This window comes from Lonchura striata, chromosome 4, assembly GCF_050655825.1.
Source record: "Lonchura striata isolate lonStrDom1 chromosome 4, ASM5065582v1, whole genome shotgun sequence".
NCBI classification, from domain to species: domain Eukaryota; kingdom Metazoa; phylum Chordata; class Aves; order Passeriformes; family Estrildidae; genus Lonchura; species Lonchura striata.
Genome location: NC_140706.1, coordinates 42,296,760 through 42,317,273, shown reverse-complemented (window position 1 = coordinate 42,317,273; position 20,514 = coordinate 42,296,760). Strand labels below are relative to the sequence as shown.

The 20,514-nt window shown below is 38.1% G+C and overlaps 1 protein-coding gene across 1 annotated transcript in view; it reads left to right on the top strand.

Moving 5' to 3' along the window:
• LOC110470520 (uncharacterized) overlaps positions 1–17,606 on the top strand; it is a 57,939-nt gene extending 40,333 nt beyond the window's left edge. The window contains exons 16-20 of the mRNA XM_085578025.1: positions 3,050–3,161; positions 7,898–7,981; positions 9,483–9,606; positions 14,404–14,494; positions 15,427–17,606. Coding sequence (XP_085434151.1) covers positions 3,050–3,161; positions 7,898–7,981; positions 9,483–9,606; positions 14,404–14,494; positions 15,427–15,501 — 486 coding nt within the window. The 3' untranslated portion in view covers positions 15,502–17,606. The remainder of the gene's footprint in view (positions 1–3,049; positions 3,162–7,897; positions 7,982–9,482; positions 9,607–14,403; positions 14,495–15,426) is intronic.
• Positions 17,607–20,514: the final 2,908 nt, after the last annotated feature.

Genomic DNA, 20,514 nt, shown 5'->3' with positions numbered 1-20,514 from the left:
CACCCTCTAATTACAGGCAGCTAGCTCCATTATCCCAGCATCACAGCAGCCAGATGTGCTGACCTGGAAAACAGGTGAAATATTTTTGTATATCCCACATCTGATTCAAAGGTAGATACCTTGTTCTGCCTCTTTGTCCTGTTTTGGTGATGACCCTGCTTCATTCTCCTTTGCAAGCTGAGTTTTGTGTCCATTTCTTGTGTATCAGAGTGACTGATAATTAGGAGGGGTTAATGCTCTCATTCTTCTGCAGTGCCTGTCACTGGGGTTGGAGTAGCTGCAGGGTTTTTGTTTTATCATCAGATCCAGAAACCCTCTTTTCCCTTTGAGAAGAATAGTTTCAAACAGAGCTTGGTAGGCCTGGGCCAGCACATTGCGGTGATCTGTGTCTCTCTGGAATTGCCAAGGTGACAGCATACTTTTTCCAGTTATTTTACTAGTTTTTCTGAATTCTGCACTTGTTCAAAGGTGAAGTTCCAAAATGCAATGTGTTCACACTCCTATGCTTTTGCACTTACCACCCCATATCCCTTGCTACTCTTAACGATCCAGGCAGATCTGGCAATCAAAATGTTAAGGATAGACCTTAGAGATCATCTAGTCCCAACCTTCACTGTCATGGGTAGGGATACCTCCCACTAGACCAGGTTGTTCAAGGCCTTAACCAGCCTGGCTTTGAACATCTCCAGGGATCGGGCATCCCTAACTTCCCTGGGCAGCTTGTTCCAGTGTCTCACCACCCTCACAGTGAAAAATTTCCTCCTAATAGCTAATTTAAATTTCCTCTTTTTCAATTTGTACCCATTACACTTGTCCTGTCACCACAGTTCTTGACAAAGAGCTGCTCTCCAGCTTCCATATAGGCTCCTTCAGATACTGGTAGGTTGCTATGAGGTCTCCACACAACCTTCTCTTCTCCAGACAGAACAGCCCTAACTCCCTCAGTGTGTCTTTGCAGGGAAGGTGCTTCAATCCTTTTAGCAACATGGTCTCCTCTGGACTTGCTCCAGCAGGTCCATGTCCTTCATATTTTGGGGACACCAGCACTGTACACAGTGCTTCAGGTGGGGTGTCACAAGAGCAGAGTAGGAGGGGGAGAATCACCTCCTGCAACTGACTGGCCACACTCCTTTTGGTGCAGCTCAGCATTCAGTTGACTTTCTGTGCTGTGAACATACACTGATGGGTTGAGTTTTCCATCAGCCATTATCCCTAAGTCTTTCTCTGCAGGGCTGATCTCTGAGAAATACTCTTAAATAGCTGTTTAAACTTTGAACAAGACCTGGAACAGGTTCACAAGACATGAGCCAACAGTGTGCCCAGGTGGCCAGGAAGGCCAATGGCATCCTGTATCAGCAATAGTGTGGCCAGCAGGACCAGGGCGGTGGTCATCCCTTTGTATTCCGCACTGGTGAGGCCACATCTTGAGTCATTTGTCCTGTTCTGGGCCCCTCAATTTAGGAGGGACTTTAAGGTGCTGGAGCACATTCATAGAAGCTGGCAAAGCTAGTGAAGGATCTGGAGCACAGGTCTCACGAGGAGCAGCTGAGGGAGCTGTGGTTATTTAGCCTGGGGAAAAGGAGGTTCAGGGGAGACCTTATCTCGCACTATAACTACCTGAGAGGAGGTGGAGTCACCGTACCTGGAGGCGTTTAAGGAAAGACTCGATGTGGCACTTAGGTCTAGTTGACATAGTGTGGTGTTGGATCATAGGTTGCACTCGATCTCAGAGGTCTTTCCCAATCTAATTGATTCTGTGAAGATATAATGATAGGAACATGCTAGTTTGAACATCCTAGGATATGCAGAATTCTCAAAATCTGTTATAATTAGCCTGGAGGATAAGTGGAAGAGGAAGGGAAGGGTGTCCCCTCCACGGTCCAAGTTTCCAAAGAGAAAAGGTAAAAATTATTATTATCAATAGTTTCTGATAGATGACTCCCAAGTACAGGGATGACAGCAATACTGAGTGCAAATACCAGATTGGTTTCACAACCAGCAATTATATCATGTCATTAGCCAGTGTTACAAAGTACAGCTTGATAACCTCAGCCCAGTTTCCACAGGTGATAAACATCATAACAGAGAACACACACTGCAAGTAAGGCGGTACATAATTGAACTTGAGGAACAAACACATCAACTTGGAGAGCAAATAAGTAATTGTTGCCACTGGCTATTAAATTAATACAATGAATGCTTGTAAGAAATTTGTTCTAACATATTCTAATGAGACCTGTTGTTAACTCATTAAGCCCCACATTTGGCATGAAAAAGGCTTGTCAGGGTTTATTCCCAGCTGGCAATTAAGTGCCATTCAGCCACTCTCCCCCCTCCCCAGTGTAATAGGGAGAAGAATTGGAAAAATGGTTAAAAATAAACTACACAAGTTGAGATAAGAACAGTTTAATAATTAAAACAAAGTAGTAGTTGTAGGTGTTATTAAAAGGGAGGTGACAAAAAAGTAAGAGGGGAATAAAACCCACGAAAGACAAGTGATGCACTGTAGAGTGTCCCTCCATCCACTGACCAATGCCCAGCTTGTCCCCCACCAGTGATCAGCAGCTCTCAGCCAACGCCCCACTCTCCCCATTTACATACTGGGCTTTTTGGTGTGGATATCCCTCTGCCCAGTTCAGGTCAGCTGTCCTGGCCATGGTCCCTCCCAGCTCCCTGTGCATCTGCTTGCCAGCAGAGCATGGGAAACTGAAAAGTGCTTGACTTAGAGTCTGTTCTAAGTGTTGCTGCTGAGCAACAGCCAAGCTGTGATATGGAAAGAAATTTGTCTTCCTTTAAAAAATATCAAACTGGAGAGAGCATTCTTTTGGGGTTATTTTATACCAATTTTTCCCCTAAACAAAGATTTCTTTTAGGTTTATATTGAACTGTTTTTGTATTGTAACCTTTTAAAAGGGAGCAACAGAGCCTTATCCATAAAGCTATTACTGGAATTCTACTAGATCAGTACTTAATTAGGAATATGCTTTATTTATTCACATTGCAATAGATTTCTGATTTGACTGTTGGAAAATATGTGTTCTTTGTACAGATCAACCTATTTTTAAATGGGCAGCATGTTGAGATATTTGAGGAGGATCTCACGTTTACATCAGATGAGGTGGTTTTGTTCGATCTACCCAAGATTAGCAGTGAATTGAAAGGTATGTTCATCTTTGTACTTGCAAATTTATCATTTTGTATCTTTTTCCTGGCAAATTGTATTATATACTGTCTGTGAAATACATTTTGCCTCCTTATGTGATACATTTTTATGGCTGTTACAAAACACAAACTGTTTTCTTGGAAGGTGGTTAGTGTCATACAGTATAACATGTATTTGAGACTGTAACAAGTATGGAAGTAAGTTTTTATTAAAAACCTCTGAGCCTTAAACACAACTGAAGATTATGTAATGCTGACTTGAAATTGAAATCTTTCAAAGTATACTGTAATCTTAGTTTTTGTGAATCCTGGGAATAGTTGGGTTTATCGTATATCAAAATAGCATTCAAAATAGAGGACAGACGAACAGAATGATTTACGGTCTCACAGCACTTTAATTAAAATTTGCCTCTGTTCTATATGGCAGCCTTCACAAAATTAACAAGAATGGGACCAACCTGGAACTGGTGACTTTAAAAACAACCATTCTGGGGTAATAATCCAGCATGATAGTTGCTGTGTTGCTGCTAGACTTGTCTAACCAAATTGTCTGAGAAAGAAAAGAACCTTGAGTAGCGCTAGCTGGTGAGCTGAATGGAGCAGGTCAGGATGTCTGCAATGGAACAGAAGTGTTAAATCAGAGTTGCTCATACAAGCAATTATTAAAAGTGCTAGACACCTGAATTTTTTTTTTTATTTATTTCTAATGGCTGAACTATATACAGTATTTCTTAAAGTATAGCAAGCTCCATCATTTCCTTTTGGTCCAAACAATCTTCATTATCTTACTTCTGCTTACCAGAGAACTGAGAGAATTAATTTAAAGCTGTGGCTAGGCATTTGGAAATCTGAATCAGATGACTCTACCTAAAAATAACAAGTTAGAAAAATTTCTGAAAATAATACTGATGGTGAAAGAGTAATTCAGGTATTAAAGTCTGTGAATACTTAAAAAAATTAATGCTATTAAGGCATTTACATGTTAAGGTTTACTCTGGATTCCAGATAAAGGTGAGTAGTGTTTTCTCAAAACTAGCAATAGAACAGTGTAACAACTAACATGAGTTAGTAGGGAATGTTTGTATCACATAGAGAAATTTTGAAATACATACATGACTTTGTGTTTATTGCCATATGAAAGCCACTGATAGTGGATGCCTGATTGCCATGCATGTGTTCATTTTCCCCATCTATTCAAACATTTCTTCAATAGAATGATTTGTACCATGTGGAAATAATTTAAACTCCTAAGTAGGTTCCAGCTCTTGTGTCTATTGGAACTCTGATGTCCCACCAGCATCTCTCAGCTCCCTGGGAGTTCTCAGGAGGGCAGCATGCACAGCCCACCATCAGACTGGGCAAGTTGAGGAATAGGAAGTCATTGTTTTGCTTAATGAAAGGGTTAATAAAGGTCCTGGGTTTGGGGTCTTTTTCAAGGTGACTATAGTGCTAAATATTGGAGAAGCAAAAAGCTATTGGACTCTCTACTGCCTTTTTATAACTTGAGAAAACTTTCTGAGGTGCCTGACGCCAGCAGTTAACTACTGAATTCTTCAGGCAGAATTGCACTTTTGAGAGACAGAGAACTTCTCTGGTTGTTTCCCCTGAGAAGCATCTCTAAACTTTTGCCCTTGGTTGTAAATATAAATGTTTTCTGCATGTGACTAAATACTTACCTACTTCTGTGGCTTAATGTAGGACAGCATGGATGAGAAAGACAAATGGGTTAGACTGTAAAAGAAATCATTTCTGTTAAAGCATTTTTTGTAAGCATTTAGAAAGGAGGAAAGTATTTTTCTTAGTTTCATGGTTATCTCAAGGGTGAGGGACTGTTAGTTGTTGTTGAATAGATAAGAGAAATATGTGAAAATGGATTTAAAATATGTGCTAGATGTGCTTCTGGGATGGTGGAATTTGTATTTACCATTTTCCCTATCTTTGAAGGGAATTCTTTCATAGATTTGTTTAAGATGTTTATTAGATGAAAACAATTTCCTGATAAACTGATCATGAAAGATAAATCAATTAGGGTAATAATAAATTAGAACATCAGAAACACTGACTTGAACTGGTTTTGTTTAAAGGAAGATTGTCAGAGACTGACTGTGTAAAATGTGTGATGGAGAAAAGATTTCTGCAGCTTATGTGATTTAGATATTGTCAAATTTCAGCATTTGAAAAAGCACTGCATTTTGGCTTGAATGGTATACTGAATGAAATTACTAAAATTAATATGATTTCTGTAATGTATAAAGTGTGGTAGTCTTGTCCAAAATGAGCAGTGAGCTTCAGCTGGACTTTCAGATCCATTCTCAATGAAGATGTTTAATTACAAATAATATTCCCCAATTAAATAAATATACCCTTAAATATTTTCTGCCACATTTCCTGGCACATTTCTGCTTGCAAGTGAATGTGGAAAAGATTGTGAGCTTCAAGCTCAAAACAAACCTTCTGTGTTCCTCTTTTTCACTGTATGCTTTAACCTCTTCAAATTTCATGTTACTCTGACTTTGCCACTGAGGGGCCATTGTGCCTGACTGAACCATAATCACTCTTTCAGCTCACCTTTCAGTTACCCAGTATATATTATAAAACTTCAGTTTTATAATATAAAACAGTAATTAAAGCAGTTCAGTGCTGATAAGTTGTTGTTTGGGCAGATTGTGGGAAGATTTTTTTGATGCAGGTGTGCCAGTAGAAGAGATTGCTGTGGTGAGCACATAGTTTTTCATTGTCTTCCTTGTAATTGCCACTCACATGTGCCAGCAGAGTTCCTCTTGTGAGTGTTAACTGATCTGCTTCAACCAAACACAGATACACTGTACAAATTGTGAGTCATGTCATACTAAGGCATTTTTATTATCCAATATATCTCCCACCCCATATCCAAATGGACTTGGGGGATCTGTCCAGCTGCCACTGCCACAGAGAGGGTCAGTGAGAACTGCAGCCAGTAGGATTTGGACATAGTTTTTTTCTTACCCAGGTCAGCCTGCCTCATGTCTGTCTCAGCAATTTTCTGTGGGCAGGAAGGAGTTGAAGGTAAGGATGATTAAGCTATGGCTGGGTTTACCTGATCACCTGATGCAGTTCACAGACTACATATCTACTCATGCCTGCATAGTAGGTGCACTGTGTTATAAGTGATGACCCAGACCAGTATTTGAAGCATAAGATCTTTAATATTGGGTCTCCTACTCCCTAAAATTAAAACAAAATTTAAAAAGGGAAAAAAAAAACCCAAATAGTTGGGTATTCTCAGCAGAAGCAATAATAGTACAAAAAGGACAAACTGATGTATTTTCAAATTGCATTGTCCCTTGCTACATGACGTTAGTCCAGCGTAATTGATTTACAAGACCTTGTATATTCAATTCCTTTAAATTCCGGGCATTTGTAATTTGCTTCTTCTGGCTGCCATCAGCAGCAGTTGCACCAGAAGCTGCCACAAAGCAAGAAGGTTGTCATTTCCCTGCCGTGCATGTTCCCCCTACTGGTGTCCAAGGAGCAGAGAGAGGGGGAGAACTGTCACTTGTGTCCAAAAGGATGGAAAAAAAGACAGTAAGGGGACAGAGGAGAGAAGGACTGAGGGATAAGAAATTTACTGTGAGTCAGGAGTGGAGGTCAGTCTGTTATTGATGATGAGACTGAAAAGCCAAGGAGTCCAGGACAGTTCATATGGCTGTAGGAAAGTTGGATCAGAAGCAAAATTGTCTGAAAATTACTCAATTCTCACTGCCTAAAAGCTTGGATATAGCCCATGCTTCAAGTTTGTCTTATGTTGTGATCAACAAATAACTCAAACTCATTAGCGGAGTGGGTGCTTCATCTCTTGCTTTAGAGAATAGGAGCTAGATGGTGACAGCCTCCTACTCTTAGAATCAACAATTACAAGAGGTCTGTGCTGTGTAATTTAACTGTCAAAATCTCAGGTATATACTGTGTGAACCCCACAATATTGAATTTCTGGATTTGGACAGGAGAGGGTTTGCTTTTTGATATGTTGATGGATAAAAATATTTCATATGAACTTTGTTTAGTGAACTGCAACAACCTCATTGTTTCTTGAACATCCAATACTCAGACATCGACAAGTTAGAAAATCAAGTCTGGCTTCTTCAAAAGCATACATTTTCTTATATAATACTAGGATATTTACAAAACCAGTAACTTGAAAAAGAAATCTTAGGTTTCTTCTGTACAGCTGGATAAGAAGCTGTATAGTGCAAATGCAAATGAGAGATGCATTGTCTTGAAAAGGAATTTAAGTTGTTACTGTTTTCTAGATAAAACAGATGTTACAGAATTATCAGGACATGAGCAACTGCAGGGATTTTCCAGCTGCACTGGAAGCAGAGATCTGTGTGTTAAGGGGACAAAAGTTACTGGCTAGTCAAGAAGAGACAAGCAGCTGCTATGCCTCCTTTGGAGGTACTGCATTGCTAAGGCCGAGATGCCTATTGAAGGGTCATGGAAGAGGGGATGCCTGGTACAGCATTTGGCTGTAAAAAAGTAAAATGTATTTGGGAGATGGAGCAGGAGGGATAAACTTTATAATGTTGCCCAGTCTCACCTCTTTATCTCTAGGTGCTCCTGTGAGAAGAAGGATTGGAAATGTTTTCAGAGTAGTGAAAACAATGCAAAAAGCATGCACTTAAACTGACAGTTACTGCTTTAAAATATGCAATTATTTGTAGCACCATTAAAATTAATTCATTTTTATGTTGTACAGATCTGCCAAGTGGTCCACATACTTACCGCTTAGAAGAGCTTGCCTATACTAGAAGTGGAGACAGAGGCAATTCTGCAAACATAGGTATTTTTTTTCTTTTGCTTTCTGAAGTGATGTAACATTTTCACATAAGAGTTAAACATATCAAGTGCTAGTTTAAATTTGTTTAAACGTCATTTGAGCTTTTTTATAATTGTGCTGAAACAAAAGAAAATATGTATTGAGTATGGATTTTGCTAACAAAATATCAGTAGTCTTCTGATTAGCAGCTGTTGTAATCTGAGGTACTAAGAAAAAATACTAGCATGTCATAGTAAAAAGAAAGGTTTTTGTTTAGGGTTGAAAAGTTGAATTCCCAGAAGTTAAGAAATGCCTTTTTAAGGTTTCTTTTACACATCAGTTTCTACTCCTTCATGTATATATATTACATAATATAATTTCTTGGTTGTCTGATCATGTATAATATTTTCATACATTAATTTTGTAACACATCTATGGCTAAAACATTGACAGTATTAGGAAATACTAAAATTGTTCTCATATGTACAAGAACATTATTATATTGCTAATGCAAATGGTGTATTTCAGTGTGCAGTCTCTATGCATTGATTGTGCTGCTTCTTGCATTGTTTAATAATTCCTTCTATTCCTTACTTCTGCATGCAACAATTGGCTCTCTTACTTGTTGGAAGATGAGAGCGTGTGGTGTTCAAAGCTCAGTATGAATTAAAGGTGCGTTTGGGATTTGATTTGCTATTAGCTGTCATGCTGAAACTGATGAATTTTGTTCATTTGTATTCAGGAATATAGTTTTCTTGTCCTTGTTTGTGAAACTAGGTTTTTTTGGGTTGAAGAATGAAGCAATGTTGATTTTTTTCCTTTCTCTGTGATTGATCACTGTTGGAGTGTAGCATTGCCAAGTCATGAATGATGTATATGTAATAGACTGCTTCAGATACAAAGACACTGCTGTTTTTCTAAGGAACAACACTAACAACAACAAACAACCTCTAATTTAAGTCCAGATAGAAAGGTCCCAGTGATACAAAGCTGTTTTCCTGATCCTGCTCTGGTACCTCAGCTTCAGCATAAAATTAGCTGAAGCTTATAAAGCATATTTACAGTAATAAAAATGTAATTGTGATTTGTCGTACTTACGTCAGATTCCCGTGCAAGAGGTGGGGCAAGGACCAAACCTTTGGTCACTGATCGTTGTGGTTAATTTTGATTACTTAAATATCCAAGTCTTGCAAACCATTTAAGGGAAGAGAATTGCCTGTGCGTTGTTTGTTGTGATGATGTTGTTCTTTAGGTGTCTTTCAGTGGCAGGGACTGTTTGCAGCAGAAAAAATTCAGTGATCACTTGGTGGTGACTTAGCATTCTTTGGTGTCATGCTCCACCCTACATCTCTACTGACAGAGGGAGAGCTGTCATACTGTTGTGTTTTTTATTCAGAAGCTCAGTAAAGGGGATCCATATGTACAGTTTCAGTTAAGCAGAGGACCTCAAATTGGTTTTGAAAGGATAAATACAAATTGGTTTTAACAGTTCCTATTTCAACTAATGCCAGTTAATGCCTAACAGGTGTGATAGCACGGCATCCCCTCTACTATCCATACCTAAAGAAAACTTTAACTGCTCAAGCCCTGGAGAATTACTTTCAACACCTTTTAGAGTATGAGAAACCAGAAGAAGAGCTAGTAACAAGGTGAGTAGCTTGCTGCACAGCCCATAGTTGTATGGTAGATACATGATGGTATCAGAAGTTACCTTAAAATATGTTAACATAAATATTGTAAACTTACATTAAAAATCCAATGAAAATACAATGTATCTTCCTTTGCCTTTTAAAATAACTTGAGCATAGTCACTGAGAAAGAGCATGAACTTGGGCCTCTCTCAAAGCTGGGCAAAGGCCGTGAATCTGTTTAGTGAAGGCATTTAAATTCTCAGAATTAGCATAGTAGTGTTGGGGCTGTTCCTTTCTTTTGTTCCAGTACAGAATATCTTTACCAACTAGAAATAGCTTCCAATGCCCTTTGAGAAATTTATCTTTACACTGGTTTTGCACTGTTTGCAGTTCCCAAATCTGCAGGAGCCTTGGTAACTGAAGCTTCCCAGGCCTCTGAGCCACTGCTGAACTGAGAGCTAGAAATCTGTAAAACACTACCTGAAAGACATTGACACAGCCACTGTAGTCTGGAGCCCAAACTTACCTGATGATCCATCAGAAATATGCCTCATACTGTTCCTGTTTCTGCAAAGCATTTTAGTATTTATGAAGTTCACTCACTTTATCTAAAGTATTCCTTCTAGTACTTCACTCTCACCCACTCTTGTACCATATATACCAAGCCAGAATTTAAAGAAAAAGCATAGCTAATTTATCTTAAAATCTGAAAGAATACATCCTGAACAGGACACTTCTGTGATACTCATCTACAAAAGAATATCCTCTGCCAGCAGACAACATATGTAATATTTTTGTGGTATGGCTGATGCTCAGGGCCCTTCCTAGCGACTGAATGAAACATACATTGCTCTTGTATGCTCTTGTAGTGTTGGTAACGCAGCTCGCTCTCCTAAGGATGGCCAGTAAAACAGTCAACAGATTTTCAACCTTTTTATCTTTTTGAAAACAAGTGAAAGCTGAATACAGCCACAAACCTTCTTCTAAAGTCTTCTAAAACATGTTTCGATACAGTCAGTTATGCTGCACATAAGGAGATTTTGCCAAAATCCTTTATGTATTTCCATGGGTAATGGATCAGCTGTTCACTGTCTTTTTGTTTGTTCAAAAAGCTTGAGTCAGAAAGGTACCACTCAAAGCTCAGAGAGAGCTTGGAGTGGGAGAGATGGAGAGCTGATCTCTCAATTGTAAGTGCTGGTTTTGTCTTCATAAGCAGCTTAGTGCAGATCTTGCCCACTGTTTCATAAGTGCTAGCAAATCTATGTGTCTAATAAATTGTGATACTAAGAATTGTAATTGAATTTCCTTGGAAACAGAGCAGAGATGAGAAGAAATAAACAGTGTCATGCCTCCTAATGATCCTTCTAGAAATGGATTCATTTTCATTCCTTAATGCTGTTTATGTTCATAAATAAAAGTAGAAATTTGCTCTGTCTTGATGAAGCCAAATTAATTTGATTAATTAGATTATCTGTTTGTGGTTTTGGCTTCCTTTAATGATGTGATAATGGAGCTCTGTGAGTAAATTGGAAAGCTACTGGGGAAAAAGAATAAAACCTTTTGTGGAAATATTTAGGATTATAGGGATTATGCTCATGTGCTTCAGATTGTGTAGTTTCTTTTAAAATTGTTTATTTTTTAGTTTTAACTGTCATTAAAAAGAGTTGTCTTACTGTCTGATTTTCCTTCATTTCCTTTATTTAAATGGTGAGTAGTTAAAAACTGTGTTAGTTTTGCTACTATAAACATACCAACTATGGCTCTACTTACTGCAGAACGAGTCTGCTAACCAGCTGCCTTTCATGCTTTTTCATGAGAGGCATTAAATTGGTATACTAAACAGATAAAAGGTTATTTGAAACTCAAACTTCCAGATCTGCAGGTATAATAGTAGCAAAAGATGATCTTTCAATCCTCAGGCGATTGCTTCCCACAGGAGAAGTTGGAGTACATTTGAGTATCTTAAGATAGAGAACAAGAAACTTTTTGTGCAGTGGTACTAGGTCAGTCATTTAAGGACAGTAAAACTATCCTATAAGATCCTGCTATTTGCATCTTCTGAAATGTGGTATATGTAATGTTTTGAGAACATTTCAATGCTCAGAAGTATTAAAAATTGACAGCTGATTTCTTCCTATGCATTGTTTTCACCAAGAGCTGAAGAATAAGGAATGTGGATGCTGATCCTTCTAGATGCTTTTTTACATACATTTGTTAGGAAAAATAAGTATTTCTCTACAATGTATCTCATATGCAAACACTTTTTTAAGCCTATGGACTTGGCTCCTGCTTTCCTGTGCTGAAAAGAATCCTGTCTTTTCCTTGATTAAAATGCTTTAAATAATTTTGTATCATTATTACTTCCATGCTTTTTAAAGGGACATTCACTGGAAAACCTGACTTCTCTGAATATTATGGACAGCACTTTAAAGGAAGTAGTTAAGCAGGCATTCCATTGTGCATAAGCATAGGAATTCAGCTAGAACAGTGAATATTCCTGTCACAGATAGAGTATTCTTTGAAAGGTTTATTTGTTTTCTGTGTTTTTAAAAGCAGCTCTTAAAACATTTAGTTAAGTTGTACAATTAGATAATTTTTTTTCCTTTAGATCTCAGTTAATTAAGCTTAAATTGTTCAGTTATGCTGAGTAAATGCCTGCCAGCATTTTGGTCAATCTATTGTTGCTTCTTAAGACTATTATAATGGCTATAGTGGTTTTTCTTCATTTTATTGTGCAAGTTTATTTTCTGTGTGGAAATATTTTGGATGCTCAGATGCTTCAGACAAGCCTTAAATTAGTGAAGATGCTGGCCTTCATATATTATTTTGTAATTCTCATTTTAGTAACATTACCCCACTGTAAATATTTCTTAAAATAAATAAAATGAATGTGCCATGTTATAGTGTTCCAAATAAAGATCTGTTGCTTGTATTACATATTTTCTCTGCCAAAATTACTGCAGAAAGTGAAATGAAATTCGTCCCCTTAATTGTATATGCTCTTCAGTTTCTCTCTTTTTCCTGATGGATTTTCATGACACTTGTTTTGAAAGATGAGATGTTAGGAATTGAAATTCCATCAGTTTAGTTCTTGAGAAGACATCCTTCAGTTGTGAAATTCTTTGCTGCCTGGAAATCTTTGCCAGTTTTTCAAAGTAACATTTATACTGTATTCCTTTGCTTTGGTAGATCTCTGGCTTTTATGGTATGTGGTGATTGGAAATTTTTATTTAGCTTTTTAGAAAATTTTGTGGAGTTATGCTATATAGTTGATTATAGAATTAAATTCAGTAAATTAGGTAGGTAACATTGTAGAATTGCTTTATTCTTCATATTTGTGTCGTCTAATAGAGCACTGGTGGATTACTCTACTTTCCTGCCTTCCCAGTGGATTTGTCTTTAAGCATGATAATGGTTCATGTCAACTAGTTTTCGAGAAAAGGCAACAGAATGTTCTTAATAAGAATTAATAATACTAATACTAAAGTAGAGTGTGGAAATTAAAAAATAGAAGGAAATTAAATCTTTTTGCCTGGGAGACAGACACAGACACTACAATGACTACTTACTTTCTAGAACAAGAACTGAAATGATTGCCAGATTGCTCACCACAATCATCGCTTTCCACAAGAGGTTTAGGTCATATGCCCAAGATAAAAGGGCACACAGGGCTGTGAGTACCAGCAACTGCCATGGTTTTCACAGTTCTCAAAAGGAACTGAAAGAGATAAACCTCTAAGTGACAAAATCAGCAGTATAAGAGCACTGCAAGAAATTCCACCTGTATTAGGGGAAATATTTAAAGAATCTGTCCCAAACAGATGAAGATCGGGTAGGTGACTAAAAAATAAGTCATGTTGGAGGAAGCAGGATTTAAATTGGATATCATCTTTCTCTGTTAATTCCTCATGGATTGATGGTGTTCTGATTTAAATCCTTTCCTGTGGATTAAAGCAAAGCTATTGGATATTTAGATGAAGAAAACATTGGAGGAAAGCAAAACCAAAGAAAACCAACAATAGAAGGAAGATGACAAAAAAGTGCAAGGAGAGGCAAATGGAAATAGTGTAGACCTATTTATGGAATTTGAAACAATAGGAAACCACAGAGCCATTTGCCAAACTGCTATGGAAGTTTCCAAACTGGAACTGCACCAGTCAAAAGCAAGGATGGAAAAATGCTTAGACTGGTGATACAACAGAAACATAGGTCTGTCACACTGAAATAAAATTTTATCCGAACAATGTACACAGCTCCAGGAAAGCTCCGATTTGAATTTGCCATAAAGTTATCTGTTCGTCGTAAGACTTGATGTAGTGACTCATAGATGTTTCTCAGTAATGAAGGTCTCTCCAATTAGCTGGCAGCATTTGGTAGCAAAAGTGAGTTCCAGGAATTAAGTTGATTGTACTTTTCAGTATCAGAACTAGGAGCCAATAAAAATACTTCTGCCCATCATGTTGTCCAAGTTCATACTGGATCCTGAACCTCTAGCTTGCAGATACGGACTTTAACTTCATAGAATGAAAGAACTCAAGAAACAGCCCTATTAGAAATTGGTGAGTTTTGAATAGAGGAGAATGATTACCTTATGGTCCTGCTTTAAAACTATTAAGGGCTGGTAATTTGGAGTACGCAGAAGGAACAAGAAGGCAGGTAAGGCCTTGTGTTAATCTTGTTACTTTTTGGACTTGACTTAGCAGTGGGATGTGATCAGAAGCATGAAAATTTTGCATGCTGGGTTTTGTTTAATGTTCTCTATACGTGTTTCTTCCAAAATCTGCTGAGAAATAATGTGCAGTTTTTATTTTACAGATACGAGTTACCAGGAATCCATGGATTAAATTTTGTTCTGAAGAATTCCCTTGGTGGTGGTGGTATAGCATCCCTAAGAAGTGATCCACAGGCATGTATCAAAGCAGTAATTCTAATGTAGTCATCTTTTATGGGTCCCTTTATAGCCCTTTTGGGCTGGAACTGTGAGGTTTGGGGTTTGACTCCACTTCCTTTTAATTTCCTGTTAATGGATGCTGTCTATTTGATTTTGTAAGGTTGAAAACAACATGCCAAAGTAGAAAGTGGATTTGGAATATTTGGTGAAAAAGATGTATACTAATAAGATAGCACATTATAAAGAACATTAATGATTTGAAGACTACCAGTTTTTTGATGCACCAACAAATTTAGTTTATCAGAAACTAATTTCAGAATTTAATATCAAACTTTTTTCTCATTTTGAAAAATGCAGATTTACTAGACAGTTCTGATTGTTTCCAGGTGTATACAGGAACCATGCTGTAGGACAGCTCCTCATTCAGCCTATGCCTTCTATAGTTAAAATACTGATAAATAATGTATATAAACATGAAAAGTAGATGGATATGAGATCTTTTGTGTTGATGATTTTATGTGAATCTGAAAGTAAGAATTTTTTTTAAATGTGCAATCTGACTTAAATATTTAAAACATCTAAACCTGAAGATGAGATCCTGAGTGATGCTATGACTTACACAGCTGTGTTCATAGGCTTATAAATGCTCATGTGAATATAATTTCAGCATAGTCAAGAAGATTGCTCACAAAGTAAGGCAATGCTATGTATGAATAGATAGAATTGAACCTCAAATTAATTGATTTTAGCACTAGGTACCAAATAAATGGAAGACACTGTTCAGTCTATTCAGATTTGGATGCTTGAAAACTCAAGAAGCTTAGAATGAATTCTCACCTGATTACAGGAAAAAACACTCATATGAAAACATTTTTTAAAACTTATTTTTAAAAGATGGCATATTTAGATGGTAAAATAAAATGTCGGTTTGGTTCTTTTTCTTACAGGGTAAAGCACTTGGACAGATGCTGTTGGATTTCCAGATTAAAAATGTTCCTGATTTAAAATCACTGATAGAATAACAGGTGTTTAATATATATGCTTGTAACACTAAGTGGTATAAAAACATATTATAAACAAGAACTGGCTTCTTGAATGAGATTTTTTTTAAGGTTAGAGAGTAGAAATTTGACAGTTATTTCTCCCAGGTTTAGTTATATGGCACAGATTGGCAAATGTTTTAATTAATACCAGACTAATAGCTTTGTCTGTGCCTGATAACATTTTGTGTATAGATAATACAGTGGATGAAGAATCAGTTTATTTCCTGAAAAATAGAATTATTTAGATTGCAACATAACATTTAATTACTAGACAAGATAATCTTTATTTCAAGATGGAAATTACCTCCTGTTCCGTCCATCTCTTTTCCTTCTCTTATCCTTTATTTGAAAATCGCTTGGACTGCTGTCCTGTCAGCTGTGTCTGTCCTGTGCAGTGGGTGAGGCTGCGTAACCTGCTCTGCACTGCTGGGAGGGCAGCACTGTCTGGTACTGGGGAACAGTTTTCTCTGCTGGGCAATAAAGAGAAGTAATAACTGGTACTGTTATACAGTGACTGGTCATAAATGCTGACCTTTGGTGGTGATCCACCAAACTTTCAGCACTTTGTCTGGTTAATGACAGACTTTTTTATTACGTTTTCCAATATCTTTTACTAATTAATCCTTCAGTTGAAAGCACTGAGTAGTAGTAAGTTGCAGATCTTAGTGTGGTAATAAATTTGAAGATGAGGAAAGGGGAGTCTCCTGCTCATTCCTTCTTGTGGTGGTGCAATCCTGGCAGAGGTGAAGCAGGGCTGGGTGGTTTTGTTCCAGACCTATTAAGTCCTTGATTTATGCAGCAGAGTCATGCCTCGATTAAGTTTATTTGACTTTCATTTGCATTGCCCTTCCCACAAAAAGATGTTTTCTGCTGTGAAGGAAGACCGTGTTGAATGCAGTGTACTCTTTCTTCTGACTCCCAGTTACACCTCTCCATCTCACTTCCGGCACAATATGATTAGCATGTTAAAATTGGGATACTTCTAAACTACTTCATCTCATTAAGAAGAGACTTAAAAATCTGTATCATGCTTTCTGGGACAACAGCAAGGTAGAAATTCTGATAACTATTTTCTCTGCAGAAGCCATAAAAATATTACTCCATGTGTTCACGCATTTTATATTCAGAAACTAATATTTTTGTTTATTTTGGTGAGATTGTTTTAATTGTTCAGTGCTGACAAAACTAATAGCAGACAAAATTACGGAAACAAGTACTCTAATTTAGTCGCCAAAACCATCTGTTAGTTCCTAAATTTCCAGTGCTGTCTATCACTGTTAATAATTTCCTGGCCTCTTGCTTGCTAATGAGGACTGTGCAGTGAATTGTTCCCACTTTTTCTGTGGTTTTGTTCATTTGATTGAAAGTATCATAAATGAATGATTTATCCATCTAAACAATTATTGCCTGAGCAAGTCATAGGTACTGTCCATGTGTACAACATGATTGTCAGGTTGTAAAAAATAAGTCATTACTTGATTGCAGAAAAATAGCCAAGTTAATAACTTCAGAAGGAAAATGGCATGCAGGTTTTATTATGTTTACAGTCATTGTTTGTTAGAAAACTCTCCTTAATAATTTGAAAGCCTATTGAGAGAAGTAGAAAAAGTGATAGACCTCAGTAGCAAACCTACAAGGATAAAAAGGCTACAGTAAATTTTTGCAGTTCACTCAATATGTTGCTTAAGTGACTCTGGAAATGTGTATGCAAAACGTTTCTGAATAAAAGTGAACATTTATAAGGTATAAATTTGTTTTAGTTGTTTATGTGGTTTCTTCTACTGGAAGAAAGTGATACTTAGTTCAGAGGTTCTTTCTTTGGAGTTGTTTCACCTGCCTGCAATTTCATGCATTGTCTTGCTGGTTCCCTTTGTTGTTCAGATTTTTCCTGTTAAATACAAAAACCAAAAAAGTAAATTATACTATTTGCTGGAGAGCTGGTCACTTACAGCTCTGTAATGGAAGCTGTAATTTGCTGAAAGGAATGGTATAGTGTTCAAATGGATTGGATATGGGAATACAAAGGTGTTATTTTTTATCTGTGGAGTAGCCCATATGGATGCTATTAAACCATCCTTCACAAACATGTTTTCTGTCCGTTATTTCTTCCAGCAGACCAGCTTAAAACCGAATGGCTTTGCTTTTCAGATACTATTCTTGCAAATTATACCCTCCAAAAGTCCCTATCCAAAGATGTTATTCTTCTTGAATGCCTTAACGTGTTTTTAATTCATGCAGCTATACTTATTTCAGCAGTCCTAGATGATCTGAAAGTAAAACTTGACTAATTGAGAAGCGTTTGGTAAAATATACACAAAAGTGAGCATGTATGCAGTCAGCATTGGTTTAACTTCAGTCAGTTCAAAAATTCATTTCGCCTGCTTGTTAAACCAGGTCTGTTCCTCATATAGGCGAGAACATACCCTTCCAACTCCCCGCCTTTCCTGCCTTTTCCCTACTGTGTTAACTGTGAGAGCAGGATGGAAATAATAATGTCTAGTGCATAAAATAAGGTTCCTTCTAATACAGAAGTTCCAGTGTAATGGAAACTGGCTTACACCTCTTACTTAAGTTTTTGTAATTTGGCTCATCTGCACTACTAACAAAGACTGCATTCTTACCTCTCACAGTTTTCTTACTGTATCTCAGCCTAACTCTCAAAAATAAAGCTTTATCATTAAATTATTCCACAACAATTAACAGTCCAAACAAATACTTCCTCAATAATTTTGTGTTTATATTTAATATTCCAGAGTGACTGTCCCACTTAAATTTGTGTACTAAAGGTACAGAAGCTATTACACAGTCACCCAAGAGGAAGTGCCAGTGTTTGATGCACAATATATGGTTTTTAGTTTTGCCATCTCCAGTAGAGATGTTTATACACTAAAGTACATGTTTTCTTCCCTCTTTCAGATGCAAAATTATGGTATGTATACCTTACATTGCACTGTGGAAGTTTGACAGTAATAGAAGTGCAGCCCCTTGCATTTGAAAGCAGAAAATGTTGGGTTGCAGGATGCTTTTCAAGAATCAGAATTGTTTAATTCAGGAATTACTTTTGATATGTTGTATTAAGTGCTTTGCACACAGTAATGCTCACAACAATTGCAAGGTAGTGGCAAAGTATTCATTACCTGTGTGGATTCCACAGATCTGTTGGTTCTGTAATGCCTTTTGGTTTGCTCACTGGGGTTTCTGGGCATGAGAGTGAGTGAGTGCGTGGTTGGGGGGAGGGAGAGAGGAGGCTCTTCAGTCCCTGAGGCATGCAATTACACTGCAGAGATGTCACATCTTTCACCTTACTACTTTGAAACCCTCCCATGCTGTAAGACTTCGAGTCTCCTTCCCATGGCAATTCCTCTTCTTCAGTTTCATCCTGGTTTCCTTTCTGGATTTACTTGAAATGGACCCTGGTGATTTTAGGATTAAAGCTAACTGGCATGACGAAAGCAAACAAAGGTTGCCTTCCTGTGAAAGATCCCATTGGGAAGTGTCTGTATCTGCCAGAGAGTTCATTGAATTCCTCTACCTACCTTTGGAGAGGGAAGAGAAACCCGAACTGTAGGACTGAAGCATCTCTACCACCTATTTCCTCAAAGACCAGACATTCCCTAGAGAGCTTTAGGGAATGGGCGAGGGGGAGGTTTGAGAGGGCAGTGCAGGGCAGGAAAGGTGCTTATCCACACAGGAGGGAGACAGGAACATTTCTGTGCCATGACTTTTTGTGGAGTCTAACAACCTTCTGTGCCTCCAGCTCTGGACTGCCTGCTGTGACCATCACCAAATGGGTGAGATCCTTTATGAGGATGAGGTGTTTAAATTTCTTTTTCTCTCATCCATTAAAAAAAATGTACTAATTAAAAAAGAGAAGTTCTTCCTTCTCTTCCCCCCATTTTTATTTACTAGTAGCAAAAGCCTCAAACCTTCCAAATATGTTAACATCTGAATTTGAAAATACATTGGTTTAATTATATAATCATTTGTGTCTGGTGGCTAATCCACACAGTTCCTGTACAAGCATCATAAAAGGTATTTTCTAAAAGGTATTTTCTCTTTTGTAAGTGATGTGAAGTAGGGGTCTTGAGAGGGGTAAGCCTCTGTTGCATAAAAATTTGGCTGAGACTCCAGAGAAAATCCCAAAGGCCTGATCCCCTTATTAGCAGTGCTGGGGCTTTGGCCTGTAATCAGCAAGTGAACAAGAGCTTATGGGGGGCCTCTTTCTTTGCAGATGAAGCAAGGTGAGGATAGTCTTAGCTTCCTAGGAAGCTCCTCTTTGCTCCAGGCAGGAGGAAACAGAAGCGTACCAGCCATTGTTTTTTGTTGACAAGTTGTGAGGTAACCCCCCCTCCCGTGAAATATTTTCTTTATTGAGGAAGTGGGAAAACTTGCTTTTGGTTCATCAATAAAGCTTTCATGTTTACAAGATCCTGAACCTGGGTTCAGAATCTGTGAGGGTAGAAGGCTCTCACCTGCTAGGTCCTTTGCATCCCCTTTGCCTTCCGAATCATTACCACAGTTGTTTGCTAATGGAAAGAAAGGGATAGTAAACATTTTATCTTCTTTTGCTGGTGTGACCAAAGGGATTCTACAGCTCTGGGGTGGTCTAGAGATCTCATTCGTGTTCCATAGAGCTTAAAGAAACTGAGGAGAGAAAAATAACCTACTGTTTCAACGCGGTTTGCCTGTGGAGAGCTGCCAAGCTGTTACACACCATCGCTCCTCTTCCCGCTTCCCCGCTTCGTAGTTGGCATCCTGAGGTTGCAGTTTGCCCGAGTTTAAAGGAAGATGCTCCACCAAACGTCTCCAGCATTCCAACACGCATATTCCTTCCTCTTTCCCTCTCCCTCCGCCCGTTCCGTGTGTCTCAGAGGCGAAAGCTCCCCCCTGCAGCCGGAGGGACAGCTCCTGGCCGGAGCGGCTGCGGCACGAACAAAGATCCGCGGCAGCGCTCCAGGGCGCGGCGGCGGGGGCTCGGTGAAAGGCTGCAGC